The 18,992-nt window shown below is 31.0% G+C and overlaps 1 protein-coding gene across 6 annotated transcripts in view; it reads right to left on the reverse strand.

The window, feature by feature from the left end:
• Positions 1-18,992, reverse strand: part of Stxbp5l (syntaxin binding protein 5L) — a 195,335-nt gene that overhangs the window by 85,921 nt on the left and 90,422 nt on the right. For all 6 annotated transcript variants that reach the window (XM_070030125.1, XM_070030124.1, XM_070030123.1 and 3 more), the window contains exons 8-12: positions 17,736-17,819; positions 16,166-16,289; positions 12,375-12,453; positions 9,989-10,143; positions 5,412-5,484 (exon numbers count right to left, since the gene is read on the reverse strand). In XM_070030125.1, coding sequence (XP_069886226.1) covers positions 5,412-5,484; positions 9,989-10,143; positions 12,375-12,453; positions 16,166-16,289; positions 17,736-17,819 — 515 coding nt within the window. The remainder of the gene's footprint in view (positions 1-5,411; positions 5,485-9,988; positions 10,144-12,374; positions 12,454-16,165; positions 16,290-17,735; positions 17,820-18,992) is intronic.

Here is an 18,992-nt window from a genome sequence, read left to right on the forward strand (position 1 = left end):
TGTGAAAAATTAAGTGGGAAAAAAGCAACTCATGTTTAGTAAGTGACAAATAGGTTAAACTGGATAGATCAGAAATTGTTTGTTATGGAATATAAGTTATTAACATTTCTGAGATCAAAGTTAGGAGTAAAATGAACTAATCCCTTTAAAGACCATATCTACATCTTAGAATGTGATAACAGCAAGATGTAACAATGATAGGCACTTGAGAAGGCAAATAGTGTAATGGAAATATTTGGAGAAAATCACGTTAGTCTATAGTCAAAACTAGCTTTACAACGTCGGTGCGGGGGGGGGGGGAAGGGGGAGGAAGGAGAAGGATTGGGATTGGGGGGAGGGGGGAGGCTGGGAAGGGATGTGAAGGGTAAACAAAGGAGGAGGCTGCAATGCTTGGTAAGAAATGTACGCATTATCCTGCCCATGTAATTGTAACTCCTCTGTACAGTATGTTCACAAATAAAATTAAATTAAATTAAAAAAAAAGAGGAATGGACATTAAAGATTTTTTTCCCATTTTAAATTATTTTTACGATAATTTTATACATTTAAGGGCTGTCATTTAACAAAGCGTTTATGAATATAATGTCATCCCCTTAAACATTCTCATCCATACCTCCCCTATCTACTGCTTCCCTCAGTCTTCTTAATTTTGTAGTATATGCATTGGATTGTTGTCTGCATTTTCCTTCTCTTATCATTTACCTCTACTCCACACTTTAGAGTAATCATTTCCTGGTGTTTTATTTTGATGAGCTTTGATTTGGCTTTCTAAGGAACTACACTATTTGAGATTTCCTTGGAATCTATTGTATTTCAGTTAATACAGTTGTATACACTTGCATACCACCCAATGTATTTACTCATGAGTTTGTAAACTAAATCCAGCATCTACATATAAGAGAAAATATAAATCTTTTGTGTCTCTGGTCCTGACTTATTCACTTAATATAATTTCTCCAAGTCTTTCCATTTCTTAATAAATGGTAGAATATCATCCTTTGTAATGGATGAGTAAAATTCCATTGCGTGTGTGTGTGTGTGTGTGTGTGTGTGTGTGTGTGTGTGTATCACAAATATATCACTTTGTCCATTGAGATGCCTCTGGGCTGATTCCATACCTTGGCTATCATGTTGCAATAATCATGATTGTGCTGGTGGCTTTATTGTATCCTCATTTGTAATCTTTTGGGTAAATGCCCAGGAATGTAATTGTTGAATCATAGGGAGTTCTATGTTTAAATTTTTTTGCTATGTTTAAATTTTTGAGGAACCTCCACATTGCTTTCCAGAGTGGTTGAACAAGTTCATATTCTTACCAACAATGTATTAAGGTTCCCTTTGGCCACATCTTTATTAGCATCTGTTATTGTTTGTTTTCTTGATATTGGCCATTCTAGCTCAATGAGCTAGAATCTCAATGTTGTTTTTATTTTCATTTCCTTTGTGGACAATATATCGAGCATTTCTTCATGTACCTACTGGCCGTTTTTACTTCTGAGATGATCTTCTTTAGCTCATTATCCCACTTATTAATTGTGGCGTTTTGAGGGTCTAATTTAAGTTCTCTGTATATTCGGGACTTAACCAAAGATGTGAGGAAACACTATAGTGAAAACTTAAAAACGTTAAAGAAAGAAATTGAAGAAGATTTAAGAAAATAGAGAGACCTTCCATGCTCCTGAATTGGAAGACTTAACATCATGAAAATGGCAATACTGCCCAAAGCAATATAGAAATCCAGTGAAATATCCATCAAAATCCCAATGAGATAGAGAAAACAATCCAAAAATTCATATGGGACAACAAAACATTCCAAATATCAAAAGCAATCCTAGTAAACAGAATACCAAACTTCAAATTCTATTGCAGAGTCATAATAATGAAAATACCTTAGTACTAGCACAAAATAGGCCTGAAGACCAATGGAATAGAAGACCCAGAAATAAACCCACAGAACTATAGTTATTTAATATTCAATAAGGGAGCCAAAAACATAGGCTGGAAGAAAGACATAAACAGTGCTGGTAAAACACATGAAGAAAACTGGAACTTAATCTCTCTATATATCACCTTGTATCAGCATCAATTCAAAATGGATTAAAGACCTCAATTTAAGACCTGAAACCATGAAACTTACAGGAAAGAGTAGGGGAGACATTAGGTCTCTGGGGCAGAGGTAGAAACTTTCTGAGTAAAGATCCAGAAGCACAGCAAATCACAGAAAGCCTTGAAAAATGGATGTGCATCAAACTAAAAAAAGTTTCTGGAAGGCAAAGAACAGCTAAAAAGACAGCCTACAGAATGGGAGAATATATTTGCCAGCTACACATCAGACAATGACCTAAAGATTCTGAAGAGAAGTAATTAAAAATCTACTGAAGTATTTAGATATAATATTACAAGCTCGTTGCTATGGAAGTAGAAAAGAATCCAAGAAACCAAGAAGAGTATAAAATTGTACATGATAAACCTTACTTCACATTAAGGAGTAAAAGGAAATAAATGAAGGGGAGAAGGATACTTGAAAAAGTCTTCATAATTACAACTTGTATAAATAAGTTCAATATGGCTGAGAGGTAACTGTAGGAAAAGAGAATATATCCAAGTTTTGTCATGCTAAATTTCAAATAATATTAATGAAAAGGGAATTTCATGTAAAAATTTAAAATATTAAGGTAAAGCAATAAGGTAAAATATTAGAGTAAAACTTGAAAGTAAAATGTCAAGTTATTTGAATAACCTAATTCAAAACATAAGAATAAATATATAATATAGTAAATTATGTTACACATGATTTAAGTGAAAGTGTAAATGTATGTGCTAAAGAAATTGGGCCTTGGTCATGGTTTCCCTTATCTGCAATAACTAGTATATTTCTGAGTCAAGCAGAAAAGGTCAGATAAATTGATGTTAGGGGAATGAACCCCAAGATAAGTATTCAAATGTTTTTTTGCTTTTTTTTCCTTTCATGCAATTGTTTCTAACATATTTTATAAGATGATTTTTTTGTTGCGTTGTATGTCCCTCCCCCATAGTATAACCCATGCTTTCACTGTATTTGATGTTGGTATAATTTGTGGAGGGGAAGGGAAAAAACAAATCATTTAAATAGGGATACAGGTGGACCCATTGCAACAATGAGATGTACAAGTCCTTATGTCGAAAAAGGAACTTTACAACTTTGGTGGGGGGTGAGGGGAGGATCAGGTGGGGGGAGAGGGGAGTATGGGAAGGGATGGGAAGGGGAAACAAAGAGGAGGCAACAATGCTTGATAAGAAATGTACTCTTTATCTTGCCCATGTAATTGTAACTCCTCTGTACGGTATTCTCACAATAAAATAAATAAATAAATAAATAAATAAATAAATAAATAAATAAATAAATAAATAAATAAATAAATGCGATTGGGCCTTGGAAGACATTAGACAATTAGATAAGAAGAACCAAAAAGCATGACACATAAACACCAATGAGCTCAGAAAGGAACATTTTAATAAAACTGTACTAAAAGTTCTTAGAGAATGAAGCATATGCTTATGTATTTAAATTTTAATCAAGTTTAATATAATAAAGGGAAACTAGATAGAATTTAGTTATGATAATAGTAAAAAGACCCCCTATCGACATTTTATAAACTATAAATTAGTATAAAATAAAGAAGAAACATGGGTCTTAAATCTATAAGTCATGTGGAAATTAGAAATCAGACTGTGATTTATTTAATAAAAATTTATTGAGGGCCTAACTCCATGCGAAGAAATTTTTTTGTGGAGCCTATAGTTTTATAAGAGGACAATAATTAACACTAAAAAGAAAAATCTGTGCAATAAAGTGAGAACCATGGGGGCTATGAGAGCTCATAATAGTATACTTAACCAAATTATATAGGTAATGAAGGATTTCTGTTTAATAAGGCACTGATAACTAGTTTGAGATTCCTAAGATGTTAATTGGGATAAAAAAGAAAAGGAAATTGTTCAGGCAGAGTAAAAAGAATATACAAAATTTTACTAAATACACAAAGGGTTCAAAGACAAGTATATCTAGAACATATAATGAAGGAAAACTAGTTTCATTTCTATCACTATTTATAATGAAAAATTTTAAGTAGGGGACAATGAATCAATTGCACTTTTAAAGTATTTTATATTTGTTTCAAATGCCTATGTCATAATGAAGAAGGAGGAGGAGGAGGAGGAGGAGGAGGAGGAGGAGGAGGAGGAGGAGGAGGAGGAGGAGGAGGAGGAAGAGGAAGAAGAGGAGGAAGAAGAGGAGGAAGAGGAGGAAGAGGAGGAAGAAGAAGAGGAAGAAGAAGAGGAAGAAGAAGAGGAAGAAGAAGAGGAAGAAGAAGAAGAAGAAGAAGAAGAAGAAGAAGAAGAAGAAGAAGAAGAAGAAGAAGAAGAAGAAGAAGAAGAAGAAGAAGAAGAAGAAGAAGAGGAGGAGGAGGAGGAGGAAGAAGAAGAGGAGGAAGAGGAGGAGGAAGAAGAGGAGGAAGAGGAGGAGGAAGAGGAAGAGGAGGAGGAAGAGGAGGAGGAAGAGGAGGAAGAATATGAAGAAAAGAAGAAGAAGAAGGAGAAGGAGAAGGAGAAGGAGAAGGAGAAGGAAGGAGAAGGAGAAGGAGAAGGAGAAGGAGAAGGAGAAGGAGAAGGAGAAGGAGAAGGAGAAGGAGAAGGAGAAGGAGAAGGAGAAGGAGAAGAAGAAGAAGAAGAAGAAGAAGAAGAAGAAGAAGAAGAAGAAGAAGAAGAAGAAGAAGAAGAAGAAGAAGAAGAAGAAGAAGAAGAAGAAGAAGAAGAAGAAGAAGAAGAGGGAAAGTAGTACATCAAAGAAGGCCTCAGTTAATTAAAATCTGGAGAAATTTAGTTCAAGCAGAAAAGCTCACTGTATTCCATTTCCAAAATAACTACAAAGAAAAACAGGATGCAGGTATGACTCAACTGGTAGAATGCCAACCTAACAAGCTAGAGGTCCTGATTTCAAACCACATAAAGAAGGCTTTAATCTCTGTCCCTAAGAAGTCTTCTATATTTATTTACAAAGTAGCTTAATAACATGTTTATCAGGTATCCTTTTCATTTAGACAGTTTTTCTTTCTTATGAACAGCTTATGACAATTACTTTTACTTCAGGAAATGGCAGAAATGTGATGCATTTTGTGTCCCCAGTCTCAAATGCTTCTGTCCAAATATCAGGTGCTACTTTTCACTTTTCTCAGTGTTATCAACATATTCCTAGTTTTGGTATCATCATTTAATCAAACTGTATTTCTGTAATTTTAGCAAAACAATTTCTACATAAAGAACACTTATTATCTAAAGAATACTAGTACCAATTAGATAAAATGTGGTCCTACATTTTAATTATAATAAATAGTTTAAAAATACTAGTGTCAATCTATATGTAAATAACTTACTTGCTTTGGGTGAGATCAACTACAATGAGATCTTTTTCCAGAAGTACTGCAACAGCATAAGGTTCTTGAAATTCTGCAAGTAAAAACAAGAAATCAGAAAGTTTTCATACTGTATATTTTATAAATATCACAAAAACAGCATTTTCTTTATTTCCTATAAAAATGTTATTTATATGACTTGAGAAAATTAGATTATAAACCAAAGTAACAACAGTTGCTTAATAAAATATATTTTGGGTCTCTCAAATTTATGTAAGGAATACTGGAGGAAAAAAGCAAAAGAAAAAAGTGGCATAATATAATGTTAAATGCATCTTAATAATAATGTATTGATGGTAACAGATTATTTGAATAGGATGGAGCTGTCACCTATTTTTTCATAAACCTGGTATTCAAGGTCTGATTTCATGCCTAAAAGGAGATGTACTTAGAAAGCAATAACTCTGCTCTGGAACATGATACTTACTGGCCTCCCTACAAAAGTAAGACCACTTATTCTTAAAACTTTACTTTTAGTACAAACTGTTTTAACATACTTTTGGCCTTCCTACACAAGTAAGACCACTTATTCTTAAAACTTTACTTTCAGTGCAAACTGTTTTAACATACTTTTAACAGATTGACTACTATATGCCTAAAATCTAATTAGCCCTCCCCTTTTCCTTCCTTGTCCCCTATTCTTCCTTCTAAATGTTGCAGAAATTGTTTTAAGAACAAAAAAATATATGGAGACTAAGACTGACACAGACTTTCTCGTGGAGTTTCCATTCTAGGGATACTTAAAAATCACAAGCAGAAGAAATTAAGAGCTCAGGAAATAATGGGAGCTATGAAAAGAATAATTACTAGTATGAACATGATTTCTGTTTGGAAAAGGGAGAGGCACGAATTCAGTTGAAGTCAAGAAAAAGACTGTTTTCATTTATAAAGAATAAGGGAAAAGTACAGTGAGTTACTCTCAAGGGAGAAATAAAAATAAGATAAACACCTTATGTATATAATATTTCATTAGCTTAGACACATTGTTATTTTTCTGGTTTATAAAGAAAACTCTTCCAAAGAAGAGACTGACACAGGTCACTAATTAGTCAATGATTAAATTCAAACTGTAATACAAACCATCTGACTCTAAATTCCATCACTTTTTCATTACATTAGCAGTTTGTACTGGGTAGTTTAAGTAGTATTGAACCAAATCAATAATTATCTGGTAAAAGTTTTGTTTAAAAGATTCAGGTTTTAGATGGGAAGCAGAAATACAAGAATAGACAACCTGCACAGCTTTCAGACCTGAGAAGCTCTGGAGCTACTCAACAACTTACATGGATATGAAAGAAAATACAACATACAAACAAACAAAAAGCTGAGAAAAGAATTGGTATAATGTTTGCTATTCAAATGTATTGCTTCATAATGTTTGCTATTCAAATTGTTTTCAAACTAAAATTTCCCTCCTTTCTGACCTTTAGCTTTTTAATATTGTTTTTAAAGATATAAGATATTTAGATTTATATAATTATTAACTATATTTGAATAAAATTATGATTAAAGATTTTGCTCATTTCACTGTAACAATAGTAAAATGAACTTAGTATTAAGAAAACATTTATGTTATCAATTAGTAAATCATTTCCCATCATTGATTTTTTCCATTTTATTAGCATACATTGGTTGTACAAAGGGGTTTCATTATGATTTTTTCCATAAACGCATGCAATGCTTTGATATTTTATTCTTCAGTGTGAAGAACAATGCATTTGATATGACTAGATGTTTTCTCTTTGTTATCTCTGTTTAGGAACATCTCTGGTTATGATCTAAACAATATAAAAATAAAATAGCTAGACACTGATATGTGTAAACTAAAAAAATTTATCATCAATCAAGATGCATTGTATTCATAAATTGATTTGTTGAATGGAAACTCCTTTGTACAAATACTTAAAGATAATAAAAATATAATTTGAAAAGAGAATTTTTAGAAAGTTACATCTATTTTATGGTTCCTTAACACAGAAAAAGTGGCAGCATACATTTCATCTTTATAGAAGTACCTCTGTGTTGTGATGACCAGTGAGCAAGATTTCCTTAGAAGTATTTTTCAATGTGTGTCTATTTACTAAACACTTGATATTATGCAAATTAGTTTTAGCTATTTTGACCTTTACCCATTGAAATAGCGCCATAATGACAATCTGAGTTGTTAGAAAGATTAGATGGAACAATTTATATGAAGATGTTTATATCCAATAGATGTAACTATATAGTAATATTGTTAGTATCTAGAAGGGCAGTAAGAAACTTTTCTGTTATGTACTGCTGTGTATTGTAGGCTTTCTCTTCTAAAGTTTTGATGTATTGTTTTAATAGTTCAAACACATATAAATAGTTAATAAGACTCATTTATATTTCACTGAATCAAGTTAAACTACTTCTTTTAACCTATGATGAATGAACACTTCAATCTTCCTTTACCCATTTTCTGTGAAACAAAGACTTATTAATTCACTTATAGAAGTGAACAGCCATGCTGACAATGTATTCATAGATTATTAAATACCATTAGAAATTGTCCTAACTTTTGCTGGTTTAGAAATTTATGTACCACAGACATATATTTGTATCTGTAACCATATATTTTCAGTTTCCATTGCTAGCAAATTTTCTTCTAAAAGGCACTTAAAAGGAGGAATTTTCCTTTCTTCAGCTTTTGTCCTTTATTTCTGTTCTTTATTTTTTCTTCATAGTCCCTTGACAGTCAGTCCTAATCCTTCTTTTTATATACTTTTACCATTCATTCTCATAACTACAGAGAAAACTTATATTCTGATAATTCAGAACAAATAACTGTAGAACATATTCTCTCTGTTTTCTAAAAACTCTATTCAATCTTACCTTTCTCTCCAAAAACTATTACTATACATGATACTACTATGTTAAAACATTTAGTTATCTATGAATTATCATATCACTCCCTATTCTAGTTGTACACCAAGTTCAGAGAGTTTTTCTCATTCTAATCCTTCAGAAACTGTCCTGTTTGGGTCCTTGAATGTTTTAAGTAAACATTACTTATAGCTGAAATCTGAAATTTCAGTATCTCTTAAAACCTATGTGGTACTTTTTGGGAAATTTTTACTAAAATTAGTGCTTTTTTCATCACAATATTTCTTTAGAATTTCTTCTTAGCTACCTATTTCTAGGCATATTCAAAATCCTTTCAAGGTTTTCTAAATATCACCCTAGGAAACTTTACAATTTAAAAAATCCTTACCTAACTTCTTTTTTAATGTCTGCCTAAATTTTATTTGTGAAACTTTGTATGGATATTTCAGCTATCAACTATTTAGTCTATACGATAGTATATTATTAATACTCCAAAGCACATACTTTAGTATTTGAGGTCTTACTTCAATTAAACTAGTCATAATTATTTACTGATCTAGTACAATTTTATGCAATTTCGCATCAGAGATCAGTTTCCTACTTGATCTGCATGCTCAACAAGTCCTTGGAACACTAACACTACAGAAACATTCAATAAATATATCTTGATTAATTAACAAAATAGGTAATCTGTCTGTTCTAACTGAAAAGGTTACTATATTGTTATTCATCTCATTTTAAATATGGAAATAAATAATTTAAAAGAAATAAATGCATCCCATATGAAATTTATAACAGACATATCTTCATAGTTGACAAAGGCTCATATAGCCTTCCAATAATCATATGAGAACAGTGTTATTATTCTTTTTCTATAAATAATAAGTAGAACTCATTAAGTATTACCCAAATATTCTATTCCCAAATTTAATGCCCTCCCTCTACATCCATGTTCCCTTTGAACACATAATGGATAACCTAGAATGTTGTTTTAATCATAAACTCATATCTTTGTTTTCATTTTTAGATTTCATTAAAAGTGTATCACCATTAGATTTTAACACACAGCTTCTATGAGTTTAGATTCGTTTTTATGTTTACAATAGGTCTTTATAATCAAGATGATAAAAAATACACATGCACTCTTCTCCCGAAGGACCTCTGTCTACTCTTAAAACAGAAATAAATCACTAACCATACATCAGCAATCCTAGAGTAATCAGCGGTACTGCAGTTGCATTTGAAGCAAAAGCAGATGTGAAACAGATACAGTACCACCAGAGTTACAGATCACTGATATCAGGTAAGTGCTTTAACTTTGATTGGCATTGGGATGGGATGGGTGGAGCTGGTCTAGGAGAGACTATTAGGAGACCTCAGTTTCCCCAAGTGATTTCACCCTGGACCCCTATCGGACCCTCCCAGCTCAGCTTCCACCATCCTTATCAAAGTTTAAAGCACTTACCTGATATTAGAACCTGAAACGCCAGCACTGCTGCACTACATCTGTCTTACTTCCAGTTTGTCAGGTACAACTGCAGAACCTGCTCCCGCACCTGTAGCTCACAGTGTTGTATGTACCACAGTGGATGTCTGCTGCCAAAACTGAAAACATTTAACCTTAATTTCATCAGAAACTTGTCATTTCAAAAATGATTTTCAACATTAATAGTTTTATTTTAATTACTTACCATTTGGATAGGGTGTTTCACATAAAGTTAGAAATTCAACAATAGGATGATCCATTTCAAGTACTGTAATTGCTTTTCCATGCATAATAGTTAAACTTGGTCTTCTGCAAGCTTTGTCATAGGACAGCCCACCAGAGAATATTATGAATGGTTCACTATATAGGAAAAAAATTAATGAGATGGAGAAGTCCTTTAAGACAATATGAAATCAAAGAACTAAGCCTTTAAAGAATAAGTTCAGTGAGATTATGTACACTGCAATTTGACAGAATGCCTTTCCAAGCCCTAAATTTCTCACCTAGCAACCTACTACTTTTAACAGTTTCTTTTTTCTGGATATGAATTCTAACCATTAGAATAACTAATAGATAAACCTAAAGGTATACGAGTAGGATTGGACAGAAGTGGAAGTGCTCCCTGGCTTTAAAAGGATAGTTAGTTGATTCTCCAACTCTATATCACTATCATTAGAATATTTGTTTATGTTAGAATATCAATTTAACTAGTTGGCTTGTGGGGCCCAACAGCCCTAAGAAAAATGTGAAGTCCATAAGAAAGAAAAATTAATGAAATGAAATGTGACAGAAGAAAGCTTAGAACAATAGGTGAGAATATGAAAATTCTAGATAATGAAGTTTCTGAAATAGAACAAGAAATATAGCAGAGGGAAGGGGGGAGAATACAGGCAAGAATTCATTGTATATATCACAGAACTGAGAAAAGTAAGAGAAGGGGGTTACCAGGGGGTGAAGATGTTGAAGGGATGATATAGATCAAGATGTATTGTACAAATAAACTCCTTTTTAAATGTTAAAAAATAAATACATAACCTAAAAATTAAGAAAAGTGAGAGAAGGAGTGGTTCAGAGGGGTGAGTGAGAATTTTGAAAGGGGCAACATTCATCATGATGCATTGTATTTATAAACTGCTTTGGTAAATGACAACTTCTCTGTACAACTCCTTAAAGAAAAATATTTTAAAAGAAGATATAGCAAGATGGATAAAGATGCAAATAAAGTTTAAGTTATAAATATTATTTTAAAAACAGAAGATAACACTTTATATTTCTGTTCATATTAAAAAATTAAAATATTTTAATATTTATTATTATTGTATAAAGCATTCATCATTTTTTTAACCAATAATATTAGGTAAGGCTAAAGAGATACTGATATATACTTAAAGTAAATGCTTAAAACTTACTATAATTTCTATGAACATTTTAGAAAGCTAGTTAGATATAAACATTAAATATATCTATGATACAAACAAAACTTTCTAATGTAAGCATATAACTAATATAAAATAGAAATACCCAATGTGCAGTTCAAACAATATTTATACAGAGCTTAAGGTAATCCTAGATGAAAGAACTTACACTACTGGTTCTAGCAAATAAACATTGCAGAAGTATAGAATATGGGGAGGGGTAGTTGTGGAGGTGGGAGGGAAGGGATGGTAGGGGAAAAACAAAGGAGGAGGCAACAGTGCTTGATAGGAAATGTACTCACTACCTTGCTCATATAACTGTAACCCCTCTGTACAGTATTTTTACAATAAAAATGTACAAAAGAAGTATAGAATATGATGGCTATACAAATACAAAATAAAATTCTCTTAAATACTAGACTTTCTATCTTCTATACCTTAAAGTTTAGTATTTTAAAATCAAGCCAATATTCCTTGATTTATCTTTCCAACTAAAAGTAATCTTTCCAATTTCAAAATGAAGATCTTTAAGTATAGAGATGTTATATAAAATTTTTATAAGCAACATTAATGAGAGCATAGCTTCTGTTTAGTGAAAACTGCTCCTTTAAATATGTATGGCCAAAAACTCAATTTTCTTTTCTTTGGTGGGGAGGAGGGGGAGGTAGTTCTTGGGTTTTAACTCATGGCTTCATATTTGCTAGGCAAGTGTTTTACCCCTTAGACACACCCTCTTCTCATTTTTGCTTTAGTTTGAAAAGGTCTTATATTTTAGCTCAGGATACCCTGAAACTGGTATCCTCCTAACATTTGCCTCCAGCACAGCTTAGAGTACAAGCATGTACCAAAACTCTATCCTTAATTGTTAAAAAGAATATATATGATACTAATATAATTACTCATAAGGATTTAAAAGCATCTAAAACTTATTATTTGCAATATTCATAACAATTATCTTTATAGATATGCATAGTAAACAACAAACAAGCCAGTTTTTAATGTAGAGAATTAATGTAGAGAATCCAGCCAGTACATATATTTACAATTATGCATAATTTTAACATACTAAATTAATAGTTATCTGCTTTCAATGTCTCTGTTCTCTCTATCTATATATATATACATATATATATATATATATATATATTCCATATTCCCCAAAGTAAAAGTACATACCTATTCCTGCAGGTCTTATATTCTACTTTGAGAATTGGTTTACAAGATTCAGATTTTCTTCCTTCTCTTTGACTTTTTCCTAAAGAAAGGAAAAGATTTAATGTAATCTGATTTAATTTGTACATGAGAATTTTGAAAATTAAAAAATGGTAAAATAATGATATAATTATGTTTGACAAAACAAACAAGTCTAGAGATCCTAATACTTTTAGGATGAACATGTAACAAATTTAGAGTTGTAACAACTGGTTACTATATAATCAATGACATTATTCATAAAATTATCCGCCTTTACTGCTTTATATTTCCAAATATAAATGTTACTTCTTATAAATTTATTTAGTTACTTTTGATTAAAAATAAAATAAGCAAGTTTGAAATGGAAATGTACATACTTATTAATATGTATAATGTAATGTGTTGTTATGACAAATTCCTACTAGGATCACAATTTTATATATATTGGAGGAAACTCCTCATATTACACAAAGATTTGTGATGTAAATCATATGAGGATGCTTCAAATAAATTCCATCTTGATTCAATTCATGTAAAGCTACTTCTGTCACACTAAATATAAATAATATGACACATGGCTTTAAAATAATTTTAATGATGTATTCTATTTGTTTTAATCATAAATTATAGAACTTTTTACAGAGGCAATGATTATGTTGTTTGGACTTAATATGGTTTTGAAAAAAGATAAAGAGAACTACATGAAAACAAAACTGCATATGATGCATTTATCTTTAAAATCATGCTTCTAGTTTAATTCTATATCTCACTAATGATATTGTCTCATGATATTCAAATTTTATGCTTATTTTATTAAGAACTTTTATTTATCTGGGTATTTTCCTAATTTACAGATACACATAAAGATGTTTACATGAATATATGCTTAAATTTTTATAATAAAGGATGGCACAACTAAATTCAATCACGTTGACAAGGCAGTTTTATTCAATTTATTTAAAAGAAATGGTATCAGTATACAACAAATCATTATCTGCCCCATGTAAATTCTAAAGTTGCCTTTTTTCTTTCTCTTTTATCAACAAAAATATTGATGCTAAATTGGTCATAAAATTCTCAGTGTAGAAAAATTATATATATAATATATAATATATCAAAGAGATGCAGATATGAGTAGATCATGCAATGTAATAAAGAAATATTTTTGGCTCAAGGACTCACTCTAAACAGTGATCTTAAGATTGACATTGGACTTTAGTGATTCTGATAATGAAGGGGAACTGAGGGAAATAAAAGACACAAACAGAAGATAGATCTCTTCTCACTTTATATGGATTTTATTTTCACCTACTGCTTCTCTAAATAACCAAGCCATTATTTTAACAAAATATTTTACACATATGGAAGCAAGTATTTTCCAATTAATAAATATCACTGTCACAAACTAATCACAGTAGAAATGAATAATTACATGGTTGATTGATGTTTTATTTCAAATTCCAATTACAACAATTTGTTTTTTATTATATTCATTGCATGTCAGTAATTAAAACATGCATGTGTCATATTATTTAAAAGAACATTTTGTTGCCATTCCTTTTTTTGAAAGGTATTATATTAAGGTATTACATATATAAAGAAATAACTAAACTCCAAAATATCTGAATCCACTAGATTATACAAAACAAACAAATTTTACAGTATGATATAACAGAAACAAATGACTGACATAAAATGTTGTAGAAGCTGACGTTAAAAACAAAGGTTTTATGGTTGGCAAATTTGTCTAGATAAAAAGATCTAGTGTAAGGGAACTGAAAAAATAATTCTTAGGTACAAAATAATCAATCAATACAATTTATTCTTTAAACAATGGAAGATTTTTGAGCTGGATAGTAAAACCATGTTTCAGAACATTAATATGACTTTTTTTTGGATGTGCTGGTATTGACCTCAGGGCCTGGTATTTGATAGGCAGGCATTCTTCCTCTAGAACCGAGTCTCCAGCTCTGTTTTGCATTGGTTATTTTTGAGGTAGCCCTGCAGGCCTAGGTTTCTATCCTTGTACTTATACTTCCCTGTATAACTGGAGATGACAAGTGCACGTTACTATGCCCTTTTCTTGTGCTTCCCCCAGGACTGGGGTAACAGGTATACACCACACGGCCAACCATTAGTTGCGATGGAGTCTCAAACTGTAATCTCCCAATCTCTGCCTTCCAAGTAGCTAATATTATAGGCTTCAGCCACTGTGTCAAGTTAATGTGGCTTAATTTAGCAAAACGCTTTTTGAAGAGTATAAGAATTCTAGAAACATAATTTTGAAACAGCACAGACAAAGATAAAAACTGAATAAAGAAAAAAGTCTCAAGCAAATATGGAATACCTTTGTCTGTAATAGAAGTTTATCAACCTCAACAGACCAGTAGAATTAGAATTCAATAGATATAATATATATATACATATATACTAGTTTTTTTAGCATTTTGAATTCTAACAACATATTTATATGTTTTATATCTATAACATATCATTATGTTATAGATATAAATATATCAAATGTTTAGAACTAGTCAAAATTGAATTTTAATAATATAAGCAAGTAAATACAAAATTTATCAAGTAATTATAGTATACTCTTACATACAAAAAAACCTGAGAATTTCAGTGGACAGGAGTGAGGGGAATAAGAACTAATTACCACAAAGGCAAGTAATCCTGAGTTGCATATCTACCTAAGTGTTCATAGTGGCAATCTAAATAAAGCATTTCTAAGAATGCATCCATATGTGATCTTCAAGTAAAAAGGTCAAGTGTTAATAATTTAATCCTTTATACTTGTAATATATGACTATGGTATAAAAATGCCATACAAACAAAACATGACATGTTATAGAAAATATTATTTTCTAAATAAAATGCTGTAACAAGTGTGCAAAAATGGAAAATATAATGTGTAACTTAGGTTTTGACTTCTATGCTTACAAATACTAAATGTTGTAAGGTAAACATAAATTTCAGTTAATTTCCAATGTTATCAGAAATAATTTGGTCACTTAAGTCATAGATATTCATACATTTGATTAAGTCAGATATTCATACATTTGATTTTTTACAATTCTAGTCACATATATAGATGCAAGAAAAATCTTTACTGAAGATTAAACACCTCTTTTTAATATGTAAGATAATAAATACTACCTATCATTAGTCTAAGTGCCAAGGGCTCATGCTTGTAATCTTAGCTATTCAGGAAGCTGAGATCAGAGGATCTCACAGCTCAAAGCCAGACCTAGTAGCAGTCTGTTAGACTCCACCTCTAATTAACAGCAAAATGTCCTAATGTAAGTATAGTTCAAGTAGTAGAGTATCCTTGTGAATAAGCAAGTTGAGCAAGTGCAAATTTCTGGTATCAGCAAAATGAATGAATGAATGAATAGGCACAATCCTTATATTTAGTGTAGGAGTATAAAAGTTAGTTCTGAACATCAGCTATTATATATAGCACCATTCGGTCTCTTCTTCAATTCTTGAAAATTGTCTAACTATACTATATCTTTTACCTCAAATATATCAAGCATTATCCATTATCCATTTTTTGTTGGTACAGCCTTTATGTAAGTATACCACACAAAATAGGGAAGTAGGGTGTTGACAGTAAGGGAAGCAAAGTTGAGGCATAATGTGGAGATCAGTAGCAACTACAAATAAACAATGTTCTAATTTCTTTTTTGAAAAACCAAACCTACTAATGCCATCACTCTTACTTTAAGTCAGTGCTGAGTCTCCAGTTTTTCCCTGAAAGATCTTACCATGTGGAATTGTGGTCTGGAAAGGGCGACTTGGGCTTTTCAGGTTCCACAAGGTCAAGCTACCATCTGAATGGCTGCACATGAACTGTCTGCCTTCATGATGCCAATCGATTGAATGAATAGCCTAATAAAATAACAAAAAGAGATAGGGGAAGTAAATATGTTGTATCATTAGATATAGTCCCAAGGAAAAATACTCTGACAAAAGTATTATACTGATAGCATGTTTTTTCTTAGCAGATCTTTGACCTCAATCTTCTAAAGACTTATAAAAGGCTAATGAAAAACAAGTTAAGCACATGCCCTAGTATAATTGTATTTTATAAACTTTTGATTTTAATTCTAGTCCCTTTCTGTATCATGACATGCTTACTTGTCAAATTATATAGAAGTAAAAGGAAAGCTAGGCACTTGGTAGCTCATGCCTGTAATCCTAGGTAATCAGGAGGCTGAGATCTGAGGACTGCAGTTCAAAGCCAGCATAGGCAGGAAAAGCTGTGAGACTTTTCTCTCCAACAAACTACTCAAAAAAAAAAAAAACAAACCCAAAAGTGGTGGTGTTGCTCAAGTGTTACAGCACTATTTTCTCAAAATGTTATATTCTCAGTGCTAGTATAGAATTTTGCATAAAGTAAGTTTTCATGGAATATATAATGAAGAGTAAGAAATTGTCATGCATATTTCTAAAGCTCAGGTATTCTTCCTAAATCAAGTCTGGGTAATGTATTAAGTACAAAATAAGTGCATGTTCATACAAAATCTTTTCTTTAATGAAAAATAAAAGGAAGATTAGTATAAGCGAATTTTAAGAGTATTTATTATTTGGAACTCTGTACACATAAATACATATATATAATGTAGATATATCCATCAACCTGTACATAATATAATGTAAAATGTTCTATATAATAAGCATTATTAAAGTTAATAACTGATGAAAATATATGAACTGTGCCTGAAAAAATAACGCTCGATTAAATGGAAAGTCAACAAGAAATTCTGAACTGAAATTTTCATTGCTATACAGAGACTTTTGGGCCAGTTTCCAGTAGGTGCAATTAGAAGGAAAACATTCATCATTATCTTCCCTGTTGTTTATTTTTTACCTATATGGAAATGAAAATGTCACTTCTTTTGCTTCCCCAGTGGCTCATTCCTGTGATCTTAGCTACTCAGGAGGCTGAAATCTGAGGATCTCAGTTCAAAGCTAGCCCGGGCAGGAAAGTCTGTGAGACTCCTATCTCCAATTAAACACCATAAAATTGCAGTGGTGTTGTAGCTCAAGTGGTAGAGCGCTAGCCTTGACTGAAGAGGTCAGGGACAGTACCCAGGCCCAGAATTCAAGCCCCACTACCGACAAACAATAACAACAAAACAAAAACTAACATTCAAGATATAATTCCTACTAAGAAAAATTAACCCAGAGTTGAAACTTGTGCAAATAGCAAAAGACAGTGTGAGACACTATTTTAGATAAAACACTTGTAATAAATATACAAAGCTTAGGAGTAATAAAGTGACACAAAGTCATAAAACAACTTTCAAGTATTTTTCAGTAGAAATCACTTACCTCATCATAATATACTCTCAATTCTGCTCTTTTAGATTTCAAATCCCAGAATACTACTGTACCATTTTCATAACCTATTAACAGCTGAAAAACATTAAAACAATTATATTCTTAATTCTGATATTAATTTTAATTAGGATCAAATAAAGAATAATGTTAATACAATAAAGAAAAAATTCCATATAACAAAAACTTCCATAAATATAACAAAACTTCCATACAATGTCAAATTTTCTATAATTTTAAAATAAACTTAATAGCCTAAAAAAATTCACCACAATGCTTGACAAGAAATGTATTCACTACTTTACCTATGTAACTGTAACCCCTTTGTACATCACCTTTGCAATAAAATAAAATTTTAAAAAATTCACCACAAAGTAATTTTTATGTATCAACTAAAAATGTTTTAAATGATAAATCAGCTTTCTTTAATGTAAATATTTACCAAAGAAATGAAGAAACTATTAATATATATGACACAATATAAAATATGTGAAAATTGAACAAGGAGAAAAATGAGATAGAAAATTAAAGTAAAATATAAAATAGTGGGTGCCACTGTTCAAGATGCATTGTGCATGTAAATTGACATGTTGAAACCTTGTGTACAACTGTTTAAAGATATTAAATAAATTTGGAAAAAAGATAAAACTGGATGCTTTATTAACTATTAATAAGCCACTTGATCCAATGTACTTAAAAATATGGCCAAAATGTGGCTTCAAATTTCTTTCTATCAAGCTCTATTTTATTTGGTTAGTTAGTATTTCAAATTGGTTTAGAAACTCTCAGAAGTTCACAAAGTTCTCCTAGTTCTTCACACCATTAACCAATGCCTGGCATCTTCTTTAAAATTAATACATAAGGTAAACTTAAAATAAATAGTTTTTTTAAAGTAGGAGAATTTGATAATAGGTAAAAATTTAAACATTATGTCACTAAAGAAATGTATAGTTATTTTCAAGTTATAACATATGCTTAATGTTTGATAAACCATACACAATTTATAAATTATTTGATACAAAAAATTGGGCTTTTTAATATGATGACCAAATAAGCGATTTGCTAAATCTAGAAATGTCAAAATTTAATACATATTATATAATGTTCCTTAAAATAAAAATTAATATTTTGTCATATGTACTGTTAGTAAGATATATTTAAGTTCAAATCAGTCTTTCATACCAGAGAAAATTATGAACAATAAAATGAACTTCAATTGATTGTGTAAGATTATGGAAGAGGTTTATAAGT

This window comes from Dipodomys merriami, unplaced genomic scaffold (assembly GCF_024711535.1).
Source record: "Dipodomys merriami isolate MVZ:Mamm:240054 unplaced genomic scaffold, mDipMer1.0.p SCAF_2, whole genome shotgun sequence".
Classification (NCBI taxonomy): Eukaryota; Metazoa; Chordata; class Mammalia; order Rodentia; family Heteromyidae; genus Dipodomys; species Dipodomys merriami.